At 40.2% G+C, this 24,170-nt stretch overlaps 1 protein-coding gene across 1 annotated transcript in view; it reads right to left on the minus strand.

Annotated features, from left to right (window-relative positions):
• Nucleotides 1-24,170, minus strand: part of BMPER (BMP binding endothelial regulator) — a 260,618-nt gene that overhangs the window by 68,108 nt on the left and 168,340 nt on the right. Inside the window, exons 12-13 of the mRNA XM_011973136.1 lie at nucleotides 7,081-7,410; nucleotides 129-465 (exon numbers count right to left, since the gene is read on the minus strand). Coding sequence (XP_011828526.1) covers nucleotides 129-465; nucleotides 7,081-7,410 — 667 coding nt within the window. The remainder of the gene's footprint in view (nucleotides 1-128; nucleotides 466-7,080; nucleotides 7,411-24,170) is intronic.

A 24,170-nucleotide genomic window follows, 5' to 3' on the forward strand; every position in this document is an offset into this window, starting at 1 on the left:
GCAAAAAGATGTCTACCCTGGGTTTTGAGCTTTGTCCTGCACAACAAGAGATTTCATACACCATGTTCCAAGGTCAAGACTATTATTGGTCTGCAACCCAAACCCATCCCCCAGAACACTGTACTTACCGGTAGAAAGTGGCATAGTCCACAGTCGAATGGCAGGTCTGAAACTCCCAGGATTTGAGCTTCTGGCATTCTCGATGGGCCCGGAGCTTTACCTTGACTGTCCCTTGACACAGTTCAGGCACTGGCTTTCTCTGAGGTCTGTTGCAGAACTCATTGGACTCCACCCTCCAAGACTCAGCAAAGTCATCCACATCAAACTTGAAGTTTCCATCTCCACCAATTAAGTCATCACGTTTATGTCCATTGTAGTTGCCACAAAGACCACAGAGCTTGCCCTTGAGATGTGGGGCAGCCATGACTTCTACAAAACTGTCTCCATCCCAAGATATTTCCAAACCTAGAGGAGGAGGAGAGGAAAAGGAAATCAACCTCTCATTAAGGCACTAATAATTCCCAAATGTATACACCCTTACACGGAACATATGATTGACTGTCTTCCAACAAGGAGCACCAAGGGTTGGTCCAAATTCTTGGTTACCTCTTAATCTCACTATAGTGAGTAATGTGTGAAATTATAGGAGTCATTTGCTGGTTGGAGCTTAGAATTTCTAAACAGTATAAAGTTTGTCCTGATAACATCTTATGTACCCCTGGTTTGACCTATAGATGACTATCCCTTGATCATCCTACTCTAGGGTTTATATTTTTCCCTTTACCTAAAGTAATCATGTTGATCCAAATCATGCCTTCATTTATCTAACGACTACTACAATGTGCAAATGGAAAAAAAAAAAAAAGATGATTATTTTTAATGCAATTATTTGCAGCCAGAAATTCCACCATGTAATTATTCCCCCAATGCCAAAGGAAAATTTCCAAATCGCTTCCCATAATGAGAATATTAAAGCAATCAATATATAGTTCCTGAATATATCCTCTTCAAAGGCAACACTGGTATAATGAGAACATTTGCTCCCTCATTATTTTACAACCATTCCTGAAGCATGGACCCTGTTTGATTAACATTTCTTGGGGTTTGGGGTTGAGTCGTTGTAAAACCCTTCCAACTGCTATCCCTCAGGCTTCCATTCTGGGTTTGCTCAAAAGCTTCAACGTTTCAGGTGGTGGTAGAGGCTATTAGGCCATGGGCAAGAGTTCTTCTTGTGCATACATCAGCAGGCCAGCACTGCAGGTTCATCAAGGAAACTCTCTTTACTCCAGAATGTAGAGAACTTAGGCCCTTCTTGGTCTGCTAAGCTGACTATCTAAAATGTTGAAGAAATTCTCTGAAAGTATGCATATACCTCCAGACATGCTGGCCCAACACTTCCAGGAGCCACACTGGCCAATGACCCTTCTGAATGGTGGAATTTTTATGTCACAGGTAGAACAGCCATGTTATGCTGTCACAGAACATAGATACATCTGACTAGAAGGTCAAGAAGAAATGTTGTCATATCCACTCTGACACTGTGTGTGAAGACACCACCCGTAAGAGAAAGGAGAAGCTTTCATGGAGAGTCTTCTGAGGCTCAACCCAAAACAAACGACAAACTTTTCTAGCCAGAGTTTTTATGTCTCAAATGTGTGTTTTCTTACTGTTCTGGCAACATCCTGGCAGTGCCTGAGTCTCCCCAGTGAATGGGTGAACTCTGTACCAGTGAATGCAAGTGGCCACCTGTGGCATGGACACGAGGAAACATCTAGAGTGGATCAAGGTGTATTTCGGCCCTGGGACTTCTCTTATTCACTCTCTGTCTCCAAAGAATGGCACCCACGGAGGAAGCCTCTTTTTAACAGAATGGTCTCTGTCCACTTACCCCAATGTGTCCACGTGTTTTGTTTGTTTGTTTGTTTGTTTTTTGGACAGTCTCGCCCTGTCGCCTAGGCTGGACAGTCTCACCCTGTCGCCTAGGCTGGAGTGCAGTGGTGCAATCTCAGCTAACTGCAACCTCCGCTTCCAGGATTCAAGTAATTCTCCTGCCTCAGCCTCCTGAATAGCTGGGACTACAGGTGCACGCCGCCACACCCAGCTAATTTTTTGTATTTTAGAGATGGGTTTTCACCATGTTGCCCAGGCTGGTCTTGAACTTCTGAGCTCAGGTAATCCACTCCCTCGGCTTCCCAAAGTGCTGGGATTACAGGTATGAGCCACCGTGTGTGGCCTTTTTTTTTTTTTTTAATGTCTTTCCTCTTGTGATCCTGACAAAAACATTTTTCATTGTGTCTGTTTTGAGCTGCTGGAAAGAGCAAAACGACTTTCCTCCTGAAAGGCTTTGCTTTTGTTCCTGAAAGATCAAGATTAAGCTGATGAGCAAATGTTCAGAAGTTGGAAGATGAGGTGGTGATGGGAAAGGAGAAATAGTGGGAAGGAGCGTGGGAGGGAAGAAGAGAGAGAGAGAGGATCTGGTCTAGTTATGAAATTGGCATAAGGCAGCAACATCAGAGTAATATGTGGAAGATCAGGAAGAAATACCCAGAGGTAAGACTCTTAAGCCAATACACCCAAAGTTTGGATATAGTCCAAGAGGAGAGAAGGCTGACAGATCGCATTCCTATGATTAGGTCACACAACTGCCACAAGAGTTACTTCAAAGAGAGATACTGGTAGAATAACCCTCAGTCTAAAACTGGGTTTCTCAAGAAATAAATGGAAAGACCCATGAGGAAATCCCTGTATGGTCAATGGAAGAAATAGAAACATTCTTAGGCCAAAGAAAATTTTAGAGATTTCTTGGTTGAAAGAAGAGTCTGAGTTCAGAAAAGAAATTAAATAGACTTAGATAAAGAAAAAAGAAAGAGAGTCACAGGAAAGTCTCTTTGGGGAATAATTTGATAAGGAGAAGCCAGTGATGGGACCAGGTAGGAGAGAAGGGACATGCTGCTAGAAATCCACAGGCTGGGCTGACCTCCCATGTGGATCTCTGTAAGAACACCATGTCAACTCTGGCAACCACGACTATCATAGAAAATGAATCCTATTTCTTCATACCCTATCATCTAACACATTATATAGCACATAGTATGTACTCAGTAAATAAAGGAATTACCCTGGTAACGTAGATATACTGAATCTGTGAAGCCAAAGAGATTGTGAGTTTCGTGCTTGTCAAGACACTGAAATAACCATTTTGAAAGAAGACAAGCAAACTATAAGATGATTTGTAATACACTCTGTCAGGTATTAAGAAACTTGACCTCACAAGCCTGCAGCCAGGCAGCTGCCCAGCAAGAGAAATGAGAGGAGAAAATCAATTCCATACAAAGTCTAACTTTCACAGCACAATTCTGAAGATTTTCCATGTTGCAAAATTTTCCAAACTACAAATCTCTTTCCTAGACAGCAGGCAAATACTGTTCTTCTAAGCACCACAAATGGTCGAGAATGTACACACCAGGGATTTCCAACGTCTTTACTACTGACAATGATATACTAAGTTTGAGACTTTGGGCAACTGAGTTCATGGGAATTCAACTCACGGTGAATGACTGTGTTCTTTCTTTGCAGTGGACTGGTGGTCCACACACTTTGAAAGATGCAGATCTGCCGTGTTTCCAGTAAACCCTTCTCAAAACTCATGACATCTCATTCATAAAACACAATCCCCAAAGTAAGAGAATAATTTGTAATTCACTCTCCTGTCTTCCTCTTTCTCCATGTCATTGTTACATTAAGAAGATTTTTCACAGACCAACGCTAGGCTTCTCATTGTGAAGGGATGACTTATTCTACTACAGACGCCTTTGTCTGGCTATATCATGTACATGTGTGTTTGCATGGATATTTTTACCCTCTACGTGAGCAAAATCCATACAAAGTAGATTACAGTAGTGAAAGACAAAAAAAAAAAAAAAAAACTAATAAGTTGTAATTGAGGGACTTGCTCTTCCAAATAATATTTTAAATAGGCATCTTATGAGATGAAAACAACATGGAAGGGTTTGAGAGGCTGGGGATAGTCCTTCCTGCAGCTGGGAGGAGTTTCTCTATTCTCTGCATGGGAAATTGGGTAGAAATAACTGGCAGAGTCAGAAGGCTAAAGCTGAAGCATATGTCTCATCTGGGGATGCGAGCAGCAGCCACATTCCTTCCACTGCAGGAAGAGCCTTCCAATTTTCCCTTCTTACCAGTGAATGCTTTACCAACTTGTTCTTTCCCCTTCAAACGTGTGACCTGGCTCCAGACCACTAGTTGGGTTTTTTGCAGTTTTTGTTTAATATTGTGGATATCGTCGTTTTGTGTTGTTTGTTTTCTGGTTGTCATTGTTGCTTTTGCTGTTGTCCACTGAAAGGAGAGAGAAGGTGCAAAAAGGAGAGAGGAGGTGCAAAATTTGTAGCTATACCATAGTGAGGTTTACAAATTGATAGTTTTTCTATTCAAATTTTACACCAAAGAAAGGGGAAGGTAGGATGTATTCTCTGGGTTCACCAAGTGTAAAGCTCTACCAAAAATAAAGTAAAAAGCCATGTTCTCCATGTGTTAATGCTTTCAGGTAGATGTGATGTAATTCCTTCAGGTGAAGTTGATGAAGTGAACAGATGGTAGAAAAGAAATATTTTTAAATTATTTGTTAAGTGTCAAGAGTCGAGGTGGGAGAGTGTGGTGGAAGTGGGTAATGCTCTCTCAAGCTACTAAGCCTTAGTTCTACCCCACTTTTTATATTAGCTAAGCAACTACAGCCTAATTCCACCCAAACTGCACGGCCACCTGTGCTACCCTGCCAAATGATCCCCTGGTAAGCACAGAGTACATAAACTGCAGGGTCAAAGAGTCATTCCTCCCATCTCCCATTTTCCAGGTGCAGGCTTGATTTTTTGAAGAAACTTGCTATTTTGAAGAAAGTGCCCTTTGATCACATGAGCTTATACATTTTTTTTAAATCTCTGAAAGAACACTCAAAGCAAAATCTGTGATATTTTAAATAGATAATCAATAGGTGATAAAAAGAAAATATCCCTAAAGGGTAGTTCAAACTGAGATGGAAAGACCAGGGTGGAAAACACTATTGTCTGGAAACAGAATTGTTTCATTCAAAGAGTAAGAGAAAAGCAAGTTCAATGCCCACAGGAATAGAATTCTTCTCTAGAAAGCAGAGGGCTTGTGTGATTCGTGTGCTACAGGAAATTGTTCAGCTGGGTATTGAGTGCCATGAAAATTACTTGCATCTTGGAAAGAGAGATGGAAAAAAATAAAAGAAATTGTAAAACTGAGTTCAAGGCACAGAACAGTTAAATTCACTAATCTAATTATGGCATTTATGATCTATTATTATTCTCTTAGCCTCATCCTTTTGCTCATTTTTATAACATGGAATCTTTGTAAAGAGTACATTTATTCCATAAGGTTCTGTCAGCTGCGAAAGGAACACTATCGAACCTCTTAGGCTGTTAGTAATCTTCAAGTACTCAAGATTTCTTTGAGAACTAGGCTGTGGTTGACTAATAATTTCCATATCAGTAGAATCTATTGTGTTCAGCTAGCTTGCAAATTGTCAAGGTGCTTTTAATTAGTGCTGTGTAATAACGGGTCATCTTATGTACACTTTACAGAGAGCCAAAAAACTTTGCCTCCTTGAAAGGAATGACCTGGGGCCTACATTTACAGAGTGCCATGTCTTTTGGATATAAGAGCAGGTGTGTGAATTTTCTGAGCAGGACTAATTCCTCTAAACTTGAATGAGTAGATCTCTCACAACTGTGAAATAAAGAATAGGAATCTTTTCTTCCTTTATAAAATGTTCCAGTATATTAATACTTAACATTCTGTCACTGAAAACATGTTATACTCGAACTAAAAGCTCCCTGGGCTGCTTCTTGGTTTCCTGCCTTTGTCTAGCTAAGCTGGCATTCCATAAGCTCAAATCAACTTATCAAAATACATTTTGGCTTGAATTGAAGTAATTACCAGGGTTCTGAAGGTATGGTAGAAACAGTCTCCATAGCCTCTGAAAAGTGCCTGCTTTGTCAAATGTTTCATTATCCAAAGAAACAGGAACCCAACTGATAACTTTCACACTTGTTACATTCTTATCGATGCAAACAGCAAGAAATACACTCATTTCCTTAAAAGTATCATGCTTTTTTAAAAAAATAGAGTATGCCAAAGGAAAGGCAGTGCAATGTCCAACTGACAAAAGATACATATTAACCAAAGGTACCAGGGAAGGAACCATACGTGATATACAAAATGTGAAAATGAGCTGAATTTATGCTCTGGGGCTGATATTCAAGAACTGAGTTCTGCTTCTAAGATGCCTTTCTTAGGTAGCAAATAACAGACAAGAGTTTGAGCCTGGTGGACCACTGGCAGTCAAAATTAGTTTGGCCCAAGGGGGAATATATCTGCTCTTGGAGTGGAAAGGGAGAGACCAGTGAGCCTACAGCACCATGGGCTGCTGAGAAAGAAGGGGCCTGGGTGGCACAGAATAGCCACGTGGGTTATGGCTACTCCTGCATATCAGAGTTTGCCAAGGACAAGCCCTTCTGCTGTGGACATTTATGTTTCTTTTGAACATCACTGATATTAAGCTGTTTACTTTTGAGGACTCTGCTGCAAAGTCTTGGGCAGATGGTAACACAGAAACACTATTTCTCCCAGTTGTGAAACTGCACATAGCTGGCTGAGCTGGGAGACACTGACAATTCCAAGCTGGGCATCGATGGCCTAAAAGAGCAACAAAACTCGAGAGAGGGGTTATGTGGAGAGTACAACTGCTATTTTTAGACAGAGGATGGAAAGGTTCTGGATGTGGGAAGATTGCAAGACTGGTGGGACTGGCATCCAATTGCAAGACTCCATATGGTGCAAATGTCTCCAGCTGTTTGTGGCATCTTCAGGATGCGCCTTCCCTGTGAGTGGGCATGAGGCAAGTCCCGCAGTTGGAACCTGGCTCTGCCTTGGGTTTTTCCTCGGAGGAGGAACCACATCTCCTGAGCACTCTAACGGAGCAATGCTGCTGAACGGGTAAGTGAGGCGGAGGCTAGACCAAGAGGGAGGCCACAGATGCCCCACCTGCTTTGGTGGTCACTTTCAAGAGGTAGCCATCCAGGTCGATGTGGAAGTGCGGCGCGCGGCAGGGGAGCGCGATGCGCGAGCCGTTCCAGCGCACGGTAAGGTGCTGCTGCAGGCTGACCCTGCTCTCGCCCAGCACCAGCTCCACCGACTTGGTCCACGAGAAGGAGCGCGTCCGGCGGGCGTCGTTCTTCACCAGCACCTGGAAGGGCGAGGCAGGGGAGGAGCAGTCTTTTGTCAAAACGTACTGACACGTCCCCTGAAAGTTAAATGTCCGACCGTCAAAAGTGTTGTAGTGGGGATCTCCAAACACCGTGCAAACGCCGGGCTCTGCGGAGGAGTGAGAGACAAAAGCCGGGTCACAAACCAAGCCAAGGATTTACAGAGAAATCAGGGGCACCTGCTGGGTAAGAGGGAGACTTAGCAGAGATACACTAACGGAAATCAATTTTTTTATTTAAAAAAAAAAAAGTCGTCGTTTTTAAAGCTTTGTGCCAAACCTCACAGAATACTCAGAATACTTCTGGTTCTTTCATACTTGAAAGCTATTTTAAAACCTCTGAATTTTCGAAGCATGCCTATTTTGTAGCCTAGATATGCTTCCATGGTCTTAACGTTAGGAATGAAGAAACTGAACTAAGATAACTAAGAACTGGTCTTACTTCACAACCCACATATACAAGAGCAAAGTAAATATATAAATAAACAAATAGCAGCAACATCAGTGACAATACACCAAGACATTAGCATGATTTCCATTTAACTAATTCAAAAAAATTAGAAACACGATGTGCTAAATGTTTCTCATGCTCTTAAGGAAAACTGATATTCAACACCCATGTATTTCCGTAGGACAAATCAACAGAACTGCCAGATACAAGTTTAATAGTGTCAGGAAACAAATTACTAATAATATTTACGGATAGTCTTTATATGTTTTCCAAAAATTCCTATGTTTTGATCTAAGGACCATGATCTAAAACTGGATGAAAAATAAGTTACAAAACATAATTTAGTACAGTTAAGAAATCCCAATGGAGTCATCATTCTGAAATATCATTAATTCAAATACTTATGAGATCAAAGGGAAGTTTTACACTTTGGGGCAGTCCAAAGATTTTTATAGAAAATTAAATATTTTTTTAAAACAAATCTTGGCGTTGGTTTGTTCTGCATGTAAATATATTTTATCTGTTTTCAAAAAGGCATGAAGCAACCAGGAAATGAGGAATCCATTTAGAGATATTAGCCCAAATAATAAAAAAAAACTATAATAAAAAGCACAATTTCCAGTCAACACTAGAATAATAGCCAGATCAAGAATAATAACCAGAATAAAAATACCAGGTCAAGAATATGAGAACGTCATATAAGTAATTTCTCAGAATATCTAAGGGAAGAATTGAGTCAAGACAGAGGAAGGATGTGCCAGCTGATCTGATAGGACCAAAGGGATCCAATGGAAACATTTGCTTTTAATTTCTGAAGTGTTTGGAGAGTAATGTTGCTTTATGTTATGATATATTATGTCATTTTATATGTCAATTTCATATGACTCCATACAAAGCACATACATTTGGAACTTAATAAATTAATTTTTTGTTTTAAATTGGTTTTTCTTGTCAATATTTAAGAGAGACTATAAAAGGAAAAGTTTTGGCATTTATGAGAATTTCAATGAACAAATATTTTAAAGAATATATAAAAGGCACTCCTCGGGGTGCAGGGTGGAAAAAGTAGGTGGAAGAGACACATTTTGAAAGCTCAGCAGTAATACTAGAATTTACCCTCCCTTTCTGCTCCTTTCTTATTTGCTTTCTTGGTCGCTTTTCCTTCTGACTCCTATTTTACATGGTGTGTTGCTTCACATTTTACTCTCTCCCCACCTTCCTAATTCTGTACCTTCTCAACTAGTTCCCAGCTATTTAACCTCTTCAGAGTGCATTTATCAGTCCTTTCTCCATGTGATTACTTCCAAAGTCATCCTATCCCACATTTCCCCCCGACAGTCTCTCTCCCTGCCCATGAAATGGAATGTCTCCCTGGCCATGAAGATGTCGCTTTTTGGTTGAGGGAGAACAAGGCAGTTCTTTGGGACCCTAAGTGGCATCAGGAGAATGACAGTTCGGAAGTAATACCAACATATGCCACAAAAGGACTATATAGTAACCTGATGCCCAGATGCACCCAGTTGAAGAGAAGGACTTTTCCGGGTCCTTAACTCCACCTTCTCAGCACGAGTGCCCAGACAAACCAACGTTTTTGAGCTTTTGAGCATGCTACAGATGGACCTCAGCTTGGAAAGGCCAAGGTACCTCCTAAGGTTTTGAAATTACACTCCTGAGGAAGTCCTCTCTCAGTGGGGAGCAGGCACAGGGAATGCCCACACCTGCTGCCCACACTCTCCTGTGGCAATCTTCTCCTTGTACCAGGGACAACAATTACATTAAAATTATCATTAATCAAAGCACTAATAGCTAACAGTTGCAGAAAGCTCATCACAGACCCTAAAACTCTTCTACATGTCTGCTGATCATGGAGGCATCATCAGAAAATTGGTATTTAGATTTTCTCCCAACATTAAACAAACAGCTAAGCACTTTGCAGTACAATCCATAAAATGAGCTATGATCTAGTCACTGAAAAAGTTTGTGAATAACCATCATGACTGAGGAAATGCTTATGACATGTTAAGTGAAAAATCAAAAATAAAATTCTATGTACTGGATAATCTTAGCTATGTTAAAATAAATATGCACAACCCCCGCCAAAACATACACACCCCAAAATTGAAAACAGTGGTTATTCCTTGGTGGAAGAACCATAAGTGACACGATTTTCTTTCTTATGTTTTTCTGTTTTTGATTTGTTGTTATTTTTTGTTTTGTTTTTAAGAGTCAAACTGTGGGTACTTGTAGATAAGGCCAATTACATGACAAAGCAAGTCTTCATAGACGCAACAGAAGATCTACTGCCTCAAGTGACCCTGGGGAAGCCTGAGCTTGCTCATAGCTGGGCGGGAAGCAATGAAGAATGTCCAGGGAGACTCTGGGCAAGAGAAATCATGCGTGAACAGGGCTGTCAGGAAAGATATTTTTCAAGAGGCCCTAACTTATGGAAGGGAAGGGTTTGGAAATCGGGATGATTTTTCTGTGTGACAGCAATATCGAAGAGGCCAACAAAATATCATGACTGTGAAGATGCCTGAAAATTATGTGTTGCATTTGGGGACATTTGTATCATGAGCTAAAATAATTTTGAAACCTTGGCCCTTTTTCCTGGCACCTCCGGGCCCCTATGCCAGATCCTGCAGGCGCAGTGAACACGTGCACTAGAGAGTGTCTGCAAGTGAGAATTCTCAGTGTTACAAGAATCTGCCTGGCTGCAAAAGGAAAAGGCTCGAGAACGCTTAGGGGACAGAAATAAACACAGCATCCTCATATAATTTTTTTCCAGTGGACCCAGTGAAATTAGCTTCAGTCCAACACATCCAGATGTCCAGTCACACTCTTTTGGAAAGCTTGGCGTGATAGGCAGAGGGAGGGAGGGAGGCTACAGAAACAGACCATCCTGAAACTAACCTTGTTTGAATATGCATAAGTCAGAGGATGGAGAGAAAGGTGCCAGTTTATCACTGGTGGCACATTTTTTCATAGTCCTGTAGGTCAAATCATTAGATCTCATTTTTGTTTTGAGTTGTTTTCAACATATGGATACAAATGCACAGGTAAACGGGGGAAAAAAGATCAGAAGTGTACGAAATCGGATAATAAGAGTGTGTGTTTTTCTCTAAGGTAATAGAATTATGTGTGACATTTCTTTTCCTCTTTCTTGTTTATGTGTATTTGCATTATTATTTACACTTACATTTCATTGCTTGCTATGACTATGTATACTTTTGGAAAAAGAATATTTGCTTTAAAAGTTTTAAAAATGCTGGATTAAAGACATACCACTTTGATGTTCCATACCTTAATAAGATCACTATGAGAAATAAGAGAGTCACACTGCCTCTGAAATGATAGTGCCAACACTTTTCTCCTAACCATATCAGGTACATTTATTTATGTCATGGATATATTTATTCTAATGAAATGCCTTTCTTCTGAGAGCAGTGATTATTTTCAAAACATCTGTCAAAGAAAATTAAGGGAAAATTATACAATCACACGTTATAAAAAAAAAAAAGAGAGAAACTGAGTAAACTCTAACCCCACTCCCCTCCAAACACAACAAAACAAAAACATAAAAGCATAAGGAAGGGGAAAAAAGTATCATTCATGTTTCTGCCACTAAGAAAAAGCCACTGTTTATAATTTTGGGCATGTATTTATTTGAACATAGTTAAGATAAGTCTGTACATGAAATTTGATTTTCTATTTTTTACTTAACATGTCATAAGATTTCTCCAGTCTTTAAAATGTTTTTTCACTTTGAAAGCACAGGATGGAACTTCTATCTTCCATTACTACCTCCAACACTACCTCCATTACTGTAATCCATTACTTCAGCAAAGAGGAAGGTCTCTCCAGCTCATCATACTTTGCTACTACATGGATCACTGCATTTCCAAAAATAATGCTCTAACCATGAGGAAGCCTAACAAATAAAAAAACATGGCTTTAAACCTTTTCAGCCCAAACTGCAGGGAAACAGGCCCCATGGGACTCCGAGGTGACTGTGTCATGCAGGGGCTCCAGGAATCTCAGACAGGTAAGCGTCGTGATGATGCCAAGCTTGGGTGAAAAATCAGGAAAGGCTGTTTGTCTAGGCCCTGCCTGAACAATGACAGAGGCCTCTGATAGAAAGAGGCTGTGGTCCAACCCAGAAGGACCCAAACTTCTCCATTCAGGAGCCCCCCGCCTTGCACAGAATGTCACTGATGGCTGTTGGCCCAAAAGGGACCTAAGAGTCAGCACATGATCCACCACGTGGCACCTGGGTGCCTTCCTTGACCTCTTAAATGGGAAATAATCTAACATGTATAGGTGTAGGGGTGGAAAAGAGAGAAGCAGGTCACTTTCCACCGATCTACAATCCACCAGAAATTGTAACTGATCTGTACACAAAAAATTGATTTCAAGAAATATTGTGTAGGTACATTGTTAAATGTTACGAATTTGCTTTCACATATTTTCCATAATTCCACGAGCTCATCAACTCGAAACAAAAGAGCAAACAAAGGAAGCAGTCCCTAACTACAAGATCTCATCTAAAACACATCCAAACCCATAGCCAGGGCTAAAGTCCAGGCCTCGGTCATGGAGCCCAGTGCTGGCCCCCTTCACCTGGGCCCTGCAGTGGCCTGTGCCTGCCCAGCACTCCCTCACAGTTCACAGCACACGCATCCTTCAGCTCCCGGCCTGATGCCAGCTTCCCAAAGCAACACCCCTGGTGCCTCAGCCAAAGTCATCTGTTTCCTCTAAATTCCAAAAGCAAAACTGACCATATAGCCCAGATGTTCTGGGACAGTCTTAATTTCAAATACTCTATCTTGTAGTCACACTAAGTTTTTCCTTTTAGGGATCAAAACTAGGGTGTACCAAAGTCATAGCCTGCTTATGATAAATCATTTTCTTCCTTAGCTTATAGTTTTAGCATATTCTTAACTTCTAAGCCAGACCTTAAACTCCCTGTAAGTTTTATGTGTACCCCTCAGCGCCTGGCACACTGCCATGTATACAGAACGTCTACAGGTAGACACGTGCCTCGTAATGGCGTTTCCATCAACAACAAACCACATGAGTGACAGTGGTCCCATAAGATTATAATACTGTATTTTACTGTAACTTTTCTATGTTTAGATGTATTTAGATACAAAAATACTTGCCATTGTGTTATCATTGCCTACAGTATTTGTACTGTACACGTTTGTAGCCTAGTAGCAATAGGGTGTGCCATTTAGCCTAGGGTTTGTGTAAGTGCACTCTCTGATGTTTGAATAATGGCAAAATTGCCTAATGATGCACTTCTCAGAACATATTCCTACCATTAAGCAACATATAATGGTATATATGTAATGCATGGATTCATTTTTTCATTACTTGAAAAATATTACTGCTGTAACACATATCATGTATCAATAAATATCTGTTGAATGAATGAGTTAGTTAATTAATTTGAGAACATATTTTGGTGAAACAAAAATTGCCCACACTGAACTTACTAAAATAGTTCAGTGTAATGACACATACAGCAGGTAACCAAAAGAACTGTGCCTAATCGATTAACTGAATAATGAATTAATGCTTTCAGAATAAAGAGACTTTTAGGAAAAAAAATCTGAAAAATCAGGAACATTATGGGGAAACTATGTCTGGTGCCAAGAAAGCTAGCTGAGAAATTCAAATTCATGGCAGTCCAATTTCTCCATTTGAATAGAGATAACCTACCCTACCAAAAATTATTGTCAAAATCAGAAAGCTACATCAGAATTAGAACAACATGGGAAAAGAACTTACCTCTAATGCCTAATATGACCAAGAGAGGTAGGCAGAATAATGGGCCCCCAAACATGTCCACCTCCTAATGCCCAGAACCTGTGACTGTGTTATTTACATGGCAAGAGGGAATTAAGTTTGCAAATGGAATCAAGGTTACTAATCGGCTGACCTCAACATGGGCACTTCTGAAAGGGGTGAATGTATTCACAAGGGCCCTTAGTGAAAGAGGAAGGCAGGTGCATGGCCCTTATAGTGTGAAAGGGACTCAACCTCCTGTTGGCAAGTCTGAAGCTAGAGGAAGGGGTCAGGAGTGAAGGAATGTGGGCAACCTTCAGAAACTGGAAAAGAGAAAAACAAACAACAAACCAAAAAATGGATTCTCTCCCCTAGGGCATTCAGAAGAAACACAGCCCTGCTGACACCTTGATTTTAGCCCACTGAGACCCTTTTCAGACTCCTGACCTCCAGAACTGTAAAACAATACATTCGTGCTCTGTTAAGCCAGTGAGCGGTAATTTGTCATCTGTAGCCATAGGTAACTAGTACACTTAGCAACATTAAATGTGGTTAGTATAAAATAACTAGTATATGCCAAGTACCATGTCAGATGCTTTCCATATTTTCCGTATCCCCTTTCATCCTCACTATCCCCTTTCATCCTTACTATGTCTGTGCACATTGTATATTCATACCCTAATACCCTAATTTTTTAGCAATGAGTTTGAAGAAGTTGCCTTATTGCCCATGGTTTCTCAGCCAATACTTGTAAAGATGGAATCCAACCCAAGACACTGTGGCTTCAAGGCCATTCATTTCCCCACAGCATCCTGCAAAGTTGTTAACTAGCTGGGGTCACAGAGCTCTTTGAGAATCTGAAGAAATGTGTAGATACTCATATCCTCTCAAATGTAGAGGTTCATAAAGACTCTGTCAAAAGACTGATCAATGCTGTCCTACGAGTCTGGGAAGTTTAGATTAAGAACACCTATCTATAAGTCAATTATAAACGATAATACATGATTCCCTTATATAATGTGTTTTTATTTCATCTCCACAACCACATTAAATGTTTCTGAGCTCAGGGTCTGTATCAACTTTTTATTCAGGTCCTCCAGAGCACCTTCCGGAATGCCGAAAGCTCACTGAATGTTAATATACAGTTCACACAGAAGATGCATTTTTGCCACTCTCACTCTCCAAGATCCGACCTTAAAACATCTTCTTCTCTATTTAAACCAGAAGTTTTTATTTGTCAATTGAGAGAACAGTATATCTGACCTAAAGAGATGGGTTTCACATCTCCAAGTTAACCCGGCTTCCAGCTTTAAAGCCTCCTTGGAGTTGGCAGACATTGAGCATATTATTGCTTTTAAGAGTCTTGTGTTTGACTCCTGATTTTGTCACTTAAGACTTAGAAAATCATGCACAAACTACCTACATAACCTCAATTTGTTTGCCTATAACATGACTCTAAGAACAATTACCTTGCAGGGTGATTATAAAGATAGCACTGCAAAGCTGCCACGATCGTAAGAGACACTCAGAGTAGTCATTATTCGTTTCCTTATTATAAATGGTACGCAAATCTAGCAAATAGTTATCTACCGCTGGCTAAAATGGGGTTGAGAAAGACTGTAACAAACTTAGAAAGTATAGATTTATGGAAAAGACAATGTAAATTGAGATAGTCTATAAAAGACATAAAATACAGATTTAGGGCTAGAATGAAGTAAGCCTTCTAGTCCGAAAGAAGAATGTAAATAAAGTCATGGACATAGATAAGAGGGCAGCTTACACAAGAAGAGCAGGAGGCCAATCAGACCGGAGTGCAGAGCTGCTTTGGGAAATACAAGACACCCAAGCTGTCTAAATAAATTGGCCTGTGATTCATTGCCAGCCTGAGAAGTTTAAATGTATTCCAAAGAACCAGCATTTCTTGATATGTTTCCTGTGAAACATCAATCCTGCCTGTTTCCCTGCCAAAATAAGTAGAAATTAAAATAAAAAAAAAAAAAAAGCTCTGCCGCTCAAATTAGTTTTGGAGGCGCTCTATACTCCATCAGCCTCCTTCACCATGCACATCAGCATATTAAGGGCTCTGAGAATTCTGCAGTAAGGAAACACATTTAAGTTTACTTGACCCAGCATTTCCTGAGTGTATTTAATCACAGAACCTTATTTTCAAAATATTACTCATTATTATCCCTCAGCACTAGTGTTTTATAAAACAAATTCTGGGAAACTGCAAGAGACCAGTGAAGGAAGTTGGCATAGGTCTCCATGAAAGCCAAGTTTGGGTTCTGACAGGGGTGTGCAAAAACGGGTGAAGGAGAAGAGAGATGGAGATTACATGCAAGCAATAGGATGAGTGTCCAGCTGCCATGGGAATGGCAAGGAAAGTATTTATTCAAAAAATATCACAAAGAGACAAGCAAACCTGATGATTGATTAGGAACATGGGGGAGAAATGCCAAAAGTATGAGAAATAACATCAAGGTTCAAATCTTGTGCAGCTGGGACATGGGGGCGCCAGAATTCAGTCAACAAATAGGGATTGGAAACAGCCATTAGCCCCTCCATCCAACTCCCAGCTCAAATAATTGGGGGAATCAAAGGTAGAAACTATTAACAAAATTCAAATGCAATACTCTGAAAGAAGAATGTGTTCTCCAAGAAGCTGAGATCTACCACATTAGCATCTTGTTAAGAAGTGATATGTTAAGGACCTCAAAGCTTAAACAAATCTGAAACCAGAGTGAGAAAGTACAGAAAGGGCACCATGAAAGTAGATCTGTGGGTTTACGAGATGAAAAAGCAAAAAGTAAAACAACAGATACTTGCACTAAAGAAGGATACGGGAAGTCAGAGAAGAGGGGTGGAGCAATGAGTGAGGGCAGAAGGGAACAGAGATAAGGAGAAAGAATGACAGCATTCATGACTATGAATTTCACACCAAAGGGCCATACATAGCACAGCTAATGAGTCATCTCTCCATACTCCCAGCAAAGGTTACAACTGAAGTATTGTAACCCAAGAGACTGAAGAGGTTAAAGTGACCTCATAAACGTACGTAAGTTTTTAAAAAAGTGAGTAAATACAACCACTTGTAAGTAGGAGCCGCTAGTTATGTATAAAAGAAAGTAACTGGCAAACCTCATATCTATTTAGAAGTGAACTTTCAAAATGAATAAAAATTTAGTCAATAGAGAACAGAGAATAGTGCATAAAAGTTTGGGCTTTGGAGTCTCGTAGGCCAGTGTATTAGCTGACCACAAACTATTTAATTTCTCTCACCCTCAGGCTAATGATGGCTTCTAATTCATAGGAACATGGTAAGGATTAAATGGCAAAATGGAGAGCATTTATCACAATACCTGACTGATATGGACTAATGTTCAATAAGTCACCATTAGTTATAGGAGCAATTGCAGAGGTAGTAGAAGTAGCAATTTTTGTTGCTTTTATTTTGCTCATAGGAGATGTGACCTCCAAAGAGGAATAAATCTGCCTCAGCTCTGCATATAGTAATGTATAATTAATTATACAGTACTTTCCACCAAGTGTATTTTTTAAGTTTCACAGCTTGGGGTTTCTATTGTTCATTTGTTTTGTCATTTAGCTGTATTTTAGGTGTGTCATTACCAAGGCGTTTCCGTCACACATAACCTCAGTCAAAACTGGACACTTGCAACTTTACTGAGATTCAACATGGCAGCCTTGGCTATATTGTACCAGATGTCTAATAATGAATTTGCATATCTTTTTCTATATAAAATGCATTCTTTCGAAATTAAGCAAGAAACTAGCTTTTAATTGAATTATGTCATAATGCTACATCTATATTAAAAATAGATTTCCCAAGCAAAAATCCAGAGAGGCCTATAGAATGAATACTGGATTAGGAGATTTTTAAAAAGATGCAAGTCCTCATCCCAGCTCTTTCAGTTAGTACTGCTGTGAGTCTCAGTTTCCTCACCTGCAAAGTGAGATGTCTGACCTCATATTAAGATCCCTTCACTTACAAATTTCCTGAGGCTAAATGGTGATGAGCTCCAGAGGCAGGGCAACTCTGCTCTTACCCATTCCTGGTGGAGATTATACACAGAGTTATTTCAAGTTTAAAACTATATGTACTTAAAAAGAAAATCTGGGGAGATCTTCACTTGACCCCAGTAACTTGAGTTACCAAGAGAAAAAAAAAACTGGAAAAACTAGTAGACATGGAAAACAAACAAAATGGAAAACCAAGCCAGTTTGATTTGTCAGTGAGCTCAGAGCATACCAACCACCACTTCTCTGTATTTGAGCAGAAAGACGGAGATGCCACAGTAGAAGAAAGTCGGGAGACTTGAGTCTCCATTTCCACCATGGTGTGGTTGGAGGGACAACACTGTTAATTGGAAATTCCTCTTAAAGTCCTTCACCAGTCTACAATTCTTACAAGTTGTAAAGCCCTCCAGGCCTTCTCTTCCCCTTCTTAACTTCGACTGGTTATCAAACTGTACAAAATGACAAGGAAGCTAAGGGAAGTGATTCCAGACCAAGCTTTCGGGCCAGCTACCCGGTTGGAATTCAAGCTCCACAACTACCTTAAGCATCCTTCTTAACCTCTAAGCCTCAGTTCCTTCAACTGTAAAATGGAGCTAACAGCACTATTTGACCACAAGACAGCTGTGATAATCAAATGAAACTAAATGAGACTGCCCAAGATAGTGTTTAGAGACGGCAGATGCCAAATAATTATTAGCTGCTGCTGTTGCTGATGGTACTACCGTTGTACTATTGCTATTATTGTTATCTATGGATGATGACAGTGGTGATTGTCAATTCATCAAATAATCACTTATCAAGGACTTACTGAGTACTAACACCCTGTGGGAACTGACAGTAGGTGGTAGAGAAAAGGCGATTCCTAATAACTTCAGTTTCCTTCAACTCTGTACTAATTTACAGCAAGAAAAATTAAAGTAACAATATTCCTTAGAGCAGAACAGCATATAAAACAGCAAACAAACTGATTTCCTCATGCTCCTTCCAGCCTGGTTTCTACCGGTGTGGGATCTCCCAGCCGCCATGTGTGGTACAGAGGGTTTTATTTGCCACCCCTGTCTGCTGTTTGGGCCTGAGGAGCAGTGTCGAGTCCGACTCCAGATGCTGGAGCAGAAACTTCAGTGGCCACTTAGCTTAACACCTCCTTGGCAGGGCTAAAGTCAACACCACAAATTCTTATTCTACAAGCATCTTGAGCTCTGGTTTCGAATTTCCTTGCTTTCCTGAGTTAAGGACAGACTCTTGGTGTTAAGGGACCTGGAGTTGCTTACAGCCCCTGAGGCCAGAAACCTTGCTCAAACACAAAATCACTAATTTGCAGAACCTCTGTCAGTGGAGATTTCTCATAAAATGGGCCCCTACGTTACTGTTTCATTATTTTTTTTTCTAGGGAAATAAATGAAATTGTTGTTATATTCTCCCCCTCCTACAGCCACTCTGTTTAATTGGAGCTACCTGTACGCATCCCAGAGGGCTTATGTCAGATGTGCCAAAATGAGTGGCTGTGGTGGGTGCAGGCAGCAGGCAGGGCCCCTAGGAGAGCAGGCACACCAAAGCAGCCTGCACACAGCTGGAAACTAACCCTGGGGGGTTTAAAACGTCACCTGGCAACTGTGAGCCTCCTCCCACCCTGAGCTGCTGAAATTTGATATTTCCTGTTACTTGTGGGACATGTAGTTGAGGTTATTTCAATTAAATGCACATCTGTGCTCGGCATATTCAATCAGCCTCAGTGTTATGTAATCATGAACTTGTGTTTTAAGCTGGGAATCTGATGGTTAGGTCTGATGTAGCTACAGGTACAGCTTAATGAACCTATGACAGCAGGGACCGGGCATGCACGTCTGGGCTGCCTTTGTCTCTGCTTTTGTAGATGGTTGAGAGATTAAATTTTCTCATATACTCAATCTGTCAATCTCAGTCTCTCTCTCTGCCCCTCCCTCCATCTCTCTCTCCCTCTCTTTCTCTATACACACCTCACACGCACCGTTCTTGTTAGTGACAACTTTGACACTGTATTATTTATGTCAGAAAACAGATATCTTGCCAGCAAAGAATTTATCTGATTCAGGTCTCTGTTGGGTGGTTAGATCAAGATTCTACCTACTATTTGCCAACACGCAGTAAAACAACATCTTGCATAAACAAAATGCTACACACAAAACAGGCGAGTGGCCTCCCTGTCACCTACTCCATGTTTATGTGAGCCCAGCCGAGGCAAGTCCAGACTGACTTAAGGCTAGAGCCTCACACTTTGGCAAGAAGCATTTGCAAGAAAGCTTTATAAAGTTTGTGTAGCCTACTCCAAATATTTTATTTTAAATAAATCATCAAAATCAAATCTAATTCTTTTCAGTTGAAAAGGGAGAAAGAGAGGCTGTTCCATGTTATAAAAAGACAGCAATGCTTTTTCATACTTCCTTCAGGTCTGATTTTCAGAGGACTTTTGTTCCCCTATTTTGAGAGAGTCATCATTGCTCCTTCAGGCCAACCCTACAAAAACTGTCCTACTGTGGGTAGGACAACAGTTTGTGCCTCCTCTATTATTTCTTACCTACAGAATTGTAAATTACCATTACTGCTGACTGTTATAAGGAGAGACCCGTAAGAATGTTCTCACATGTACTTCAAGTTTCCTCTTCGTTACTCCTTTCAAAGATCTGAGACAGCCCCCAAACACTACCAAGATTAAAACTAACCCAGGCAATAAGTGAGAAATTCTGTGGGATTTTAGGAACAGATAATGTGCTAGAAATAATGCAACATTCATTTAACTACCACAGGTAACCAAAATAAATTGGAGAGTATTTGAAGCTCTGTAATCAATCCATTTAATTTACATATGCATTTATTTGTGCATGGATGTATTCTTGCCTCCTTTCCGAAAAGGGTTGGAAGCAGCTTACAGACATACAAAGTAAATAGTTGAAAACATGTAAGAGTGGACATATATGATGAAGCCAGGAGTAAGCCTATTACTCAAAACCTGCATGCTTTTAGAGGTGGAGTACAAATTTATTTTTAGCTTCCTAGCAACAAAAGTAAAGATAGTAACTTTTTAAAATCATTCAAGATATAATTATGCCTTCATAATTTGTTGCAGGGTTAGAGAATTAAAATACGGAAACATACTCAATTAAACCCAGAGGCTTCTAAGCTCACTTTACTCTCCTACTGCATCTAATCCACAGGTGTCGAGGGTTAGTTAGTGCTACTAGTACCACAGGTGCTCATGTCTGCATTCACCCATGCTGTTTCCTCTATTTGGAATGCCTGTGGCACCCAACAGGGGTAATTTTGCTCCCCAGGGGACATTTGGCAACGTCTGGAGATATTTTTGGTTGTCACAACCTTGCAGGGGATGCTACTGGCATTTAGTGGTTAGAGGCCAGGGATGCTGCTAAAGATCCTGTAATGCACAGGACAGCCCCACAACAGAGAATGATCTGGCCAAACTCTCAGTAAGACTGAGGTTGAAAACTCTGCAGTAACATCATGGAGAGTGAGTGTGTGTGTGTGTGTGTGTGTGTGTGTGTCCAAGAGAAAGAGGGAGAGACTGTATGTGTTTTAATAAGACATAAATTAGTTGTTTTTCTGGCTTTAGAAAACACTAGACTTTTTTGTAGTTTCATCCTTGCTTTCTCTGCTCTAGAAATCCATTTTTCAAGAGAGCTTGCATAATTTACAAAGGAGGAAAAATGTGCCCAAAGGTTTGTTTTGAATCCTGGATATAATGACAAAGAAATTTCAAAGTAGGAGGTCTCGAAGCCACAGCTAAAGGACATCAGAATAAATATACCTGAATATGCTATGAAAAACTGGGCATTGCTTAAAAATTGGAAGTCAGCCCATCTCTCAACTCAATCTGAACAAATAAGCCTCGCCAAATAGAATGCGTTTTACAGCAATGATGGAAGAACTGCTGGAGAGCAGGAGAGAGTAAACAGATGGAAAAAAACACCAAAGGAAATTGAGAAATAGCCATCTGATGATATAATTGAGACTTGGACAGAGAACCACATGCATGGGCTCTTCCAGCACTGACTGACCTGCTCCATGCAGGTGCAGAGTCACTGTCCTCCCGGTGCCCCTCCAGCTGAGTGGTTTTCTCCCTTGCCAATTGCCTCTCTCAGTGATAGAAGGCATGAGCTTATTCACGTGGTTAACACAATATGGTACTTACTATTACCAGTTTAAAGCTTGCTCCTATTTTATAATACCTTTCCTTCCATTTGTATTCTTTTCTTTTTCTTTATGATGTCACCAGTTTTCTAGACATGGAAAGTCCAGCTCATAATGAATAAACTAATAACATAATGTAGCTTTTCTCTCAACTATCTCAATAATCACCTATTTGATCCTTGCAAAATACAGTCAAATAATTCAAGATTTAGACTGTTTCTTACAAGATGGGCTTTTTTTTTTTTTTTTTTTTTTTTTGAGACAGAGTCTCGCTCTGTCATCTAGGCTGGAGTGCAGTGGCATGATCTCGGCTCACTGCAACCTCTGCCTCCCAAGTTCAAGCTATTCTGCCTCAACCCTCCTGAGTAGCTGGGATTTCAGGCCCACACCACCACGCCCATCTAATTTTTGCATTTTTAGTAGAGATTGGTTTCACCTTGTTGGTCAGGCTGGTCTCAAACTCCTGCCCTCAAGTGATTTGCCCTCCTCAGCCTCCCGATTACAGGCATGGGATTACAGGCATGAGGTACTGCGCCCAGCTGGTCATATGTTTTTATGAAGCTGCTAAGCAGTGATCCTGCCTGACAACAATGTGATTGGCAGATGTAATGAGTCTGTGCTCATGCAAATTGAAAGAGTTAACTGGAAAATAAGAGTCATTCCTATGAGGTCTGTCTCTGCTTCGACTAGGAGACACTTTATGGGGAAATGCAAACATCTCCATTGACATGGACACAGAGGAAAACTTCATCAATGTAGACTCTATTCTGCTCACCCAGAAAGGAATTAACTGGAAGGCAGCCTCTGAACCATCCATAAACAAACCCTTTCCTCAGGGTTTCTGGGAGGATGATTAAATGTATTAGATTGTACACGTGTTTTTAAATCAACTGGTGTGTTAATCATAGCTAATTTGTCTTCCTGCATTATTCTCTACTAAGTCATATTTCATTGGCCTCCTTTGAGTTATTTTATTTACTTCATTATCTTTAAAGTAAACCCTTTTTATTAAATCTATAATTAAATTTTCAGTAATTCAACCGGCATTTTATCTAATATGTAACTATTTAATAGCTCTCTGCTTCTAAAAATAGTAACATGTATAGTAGATAAATATTATATTTAATAGTTTTATATAAACACACACACACACACACACACATAATGACCCTGCATATCTATTGTCCAAAGGTACTAATCAACTAAAAAAACAACAGAGTCTAGTATTCTAGTAATGTAAACTCTATTTTAGAGAAGTGGAAAGAACAAACCTGTGCCCATGTGAAAGCCGCTTTCAACTGCCTTCCAGTCCACTTCTCTAAACATAACTGGCTCATAAAATACGCTGATAGATTTTATGACTTTGTTAATCCTACTTATCATACATGGGAACTAACTTGACAGTGACATTACTAATACGCCTCTTTCAGTAAAACACTCCAGGAAGCTATCTCAAAACCATATGAATTTCAGGAGGACTAAAACGGCAATTTGCTAATAGATCTAGGCGTATGTCTACATGTGGGACTGATATGAAGCTATTGCTATGCTCTGTCTGTATGATCAGTAGTACAGTCTCAGGCGGCTTTCAGAATAGGCCATGCTTAGAAGGAACTTTCAAGAATACAGTTAAAAACAGTCATGAATCACACAACAACATTTTGGTCAATGATGGACCACATATAGGACTGTGGTCCCATTGGAATATAATACTGTATTTTTACTACACCTTTTCTATTTAGATACACAACTACTTACCATGTGTTACAATTGCCTACAGTATTCAGTACAGTGACATGCTATACAACTTTGTAGCCTAGGAGCCACAGGCTGTACCACATAGGCTAGGTGTGTAGTAGGTTATACCATCTAGGTTTGTGTAAGTGTACTCTATGATATTCACACAACAACAAAATCGCCTAAGGATGCATTTCTCAGAAGGCATTTCGCATCCTGTTAAGTGACACATGACTACATAATAAGATGGCAAAACCATCAGCCCAATGACTTCTTGTTTTCTCTTTGCCAACAACAAGACTGGATGCACCCAGGTGACGTGGTGATGAGGTGGGGGTGGGGTGAGGGAGCAGAAAGTGCAGCTGTTTGGTTTTATAATGGGAGAAGGAAAGCCCCTCCTAGCCTTTGTATAATGTTTGGTTTTACCGGATAGCATTATCTTAACCGCGATGACTACAAATGCTATTAGCAGTTAAAATGCACATTAAGTTATCTGGTCCTTTTTAAAACCTAATCAAACCATTTATCTTCTTAATTTCTCATAGCAACAAATTCTGATGGAAGTATCTATATTTGTCTCAATTGTACTTCTGTGGGAGAATTACAATTGACGTAAAATGTCTGTAGGGAGGTCAGATGATCCCATCCTATATATACCTACAAAAATAAAATGTGGGG

This window comes from Mandrillus leucophaeus, unplaced genomic scaffold, assembly GCF_000951045.1.
Source record: "Mandrillus leucophaeus isolate KB7577 unplaced genomic scaffold, Mleu.le_1.0 Scaffold100, whole genome shotgun sequence".
In the NCBI taxonomy this organism is placed as follows: domain Eukaryota; kingdom Metazoa; phylum Chordata; class Mammalia; order Primates; family Cercopithecidae; genus Mandrillus; species Mandrillus leucophaeus.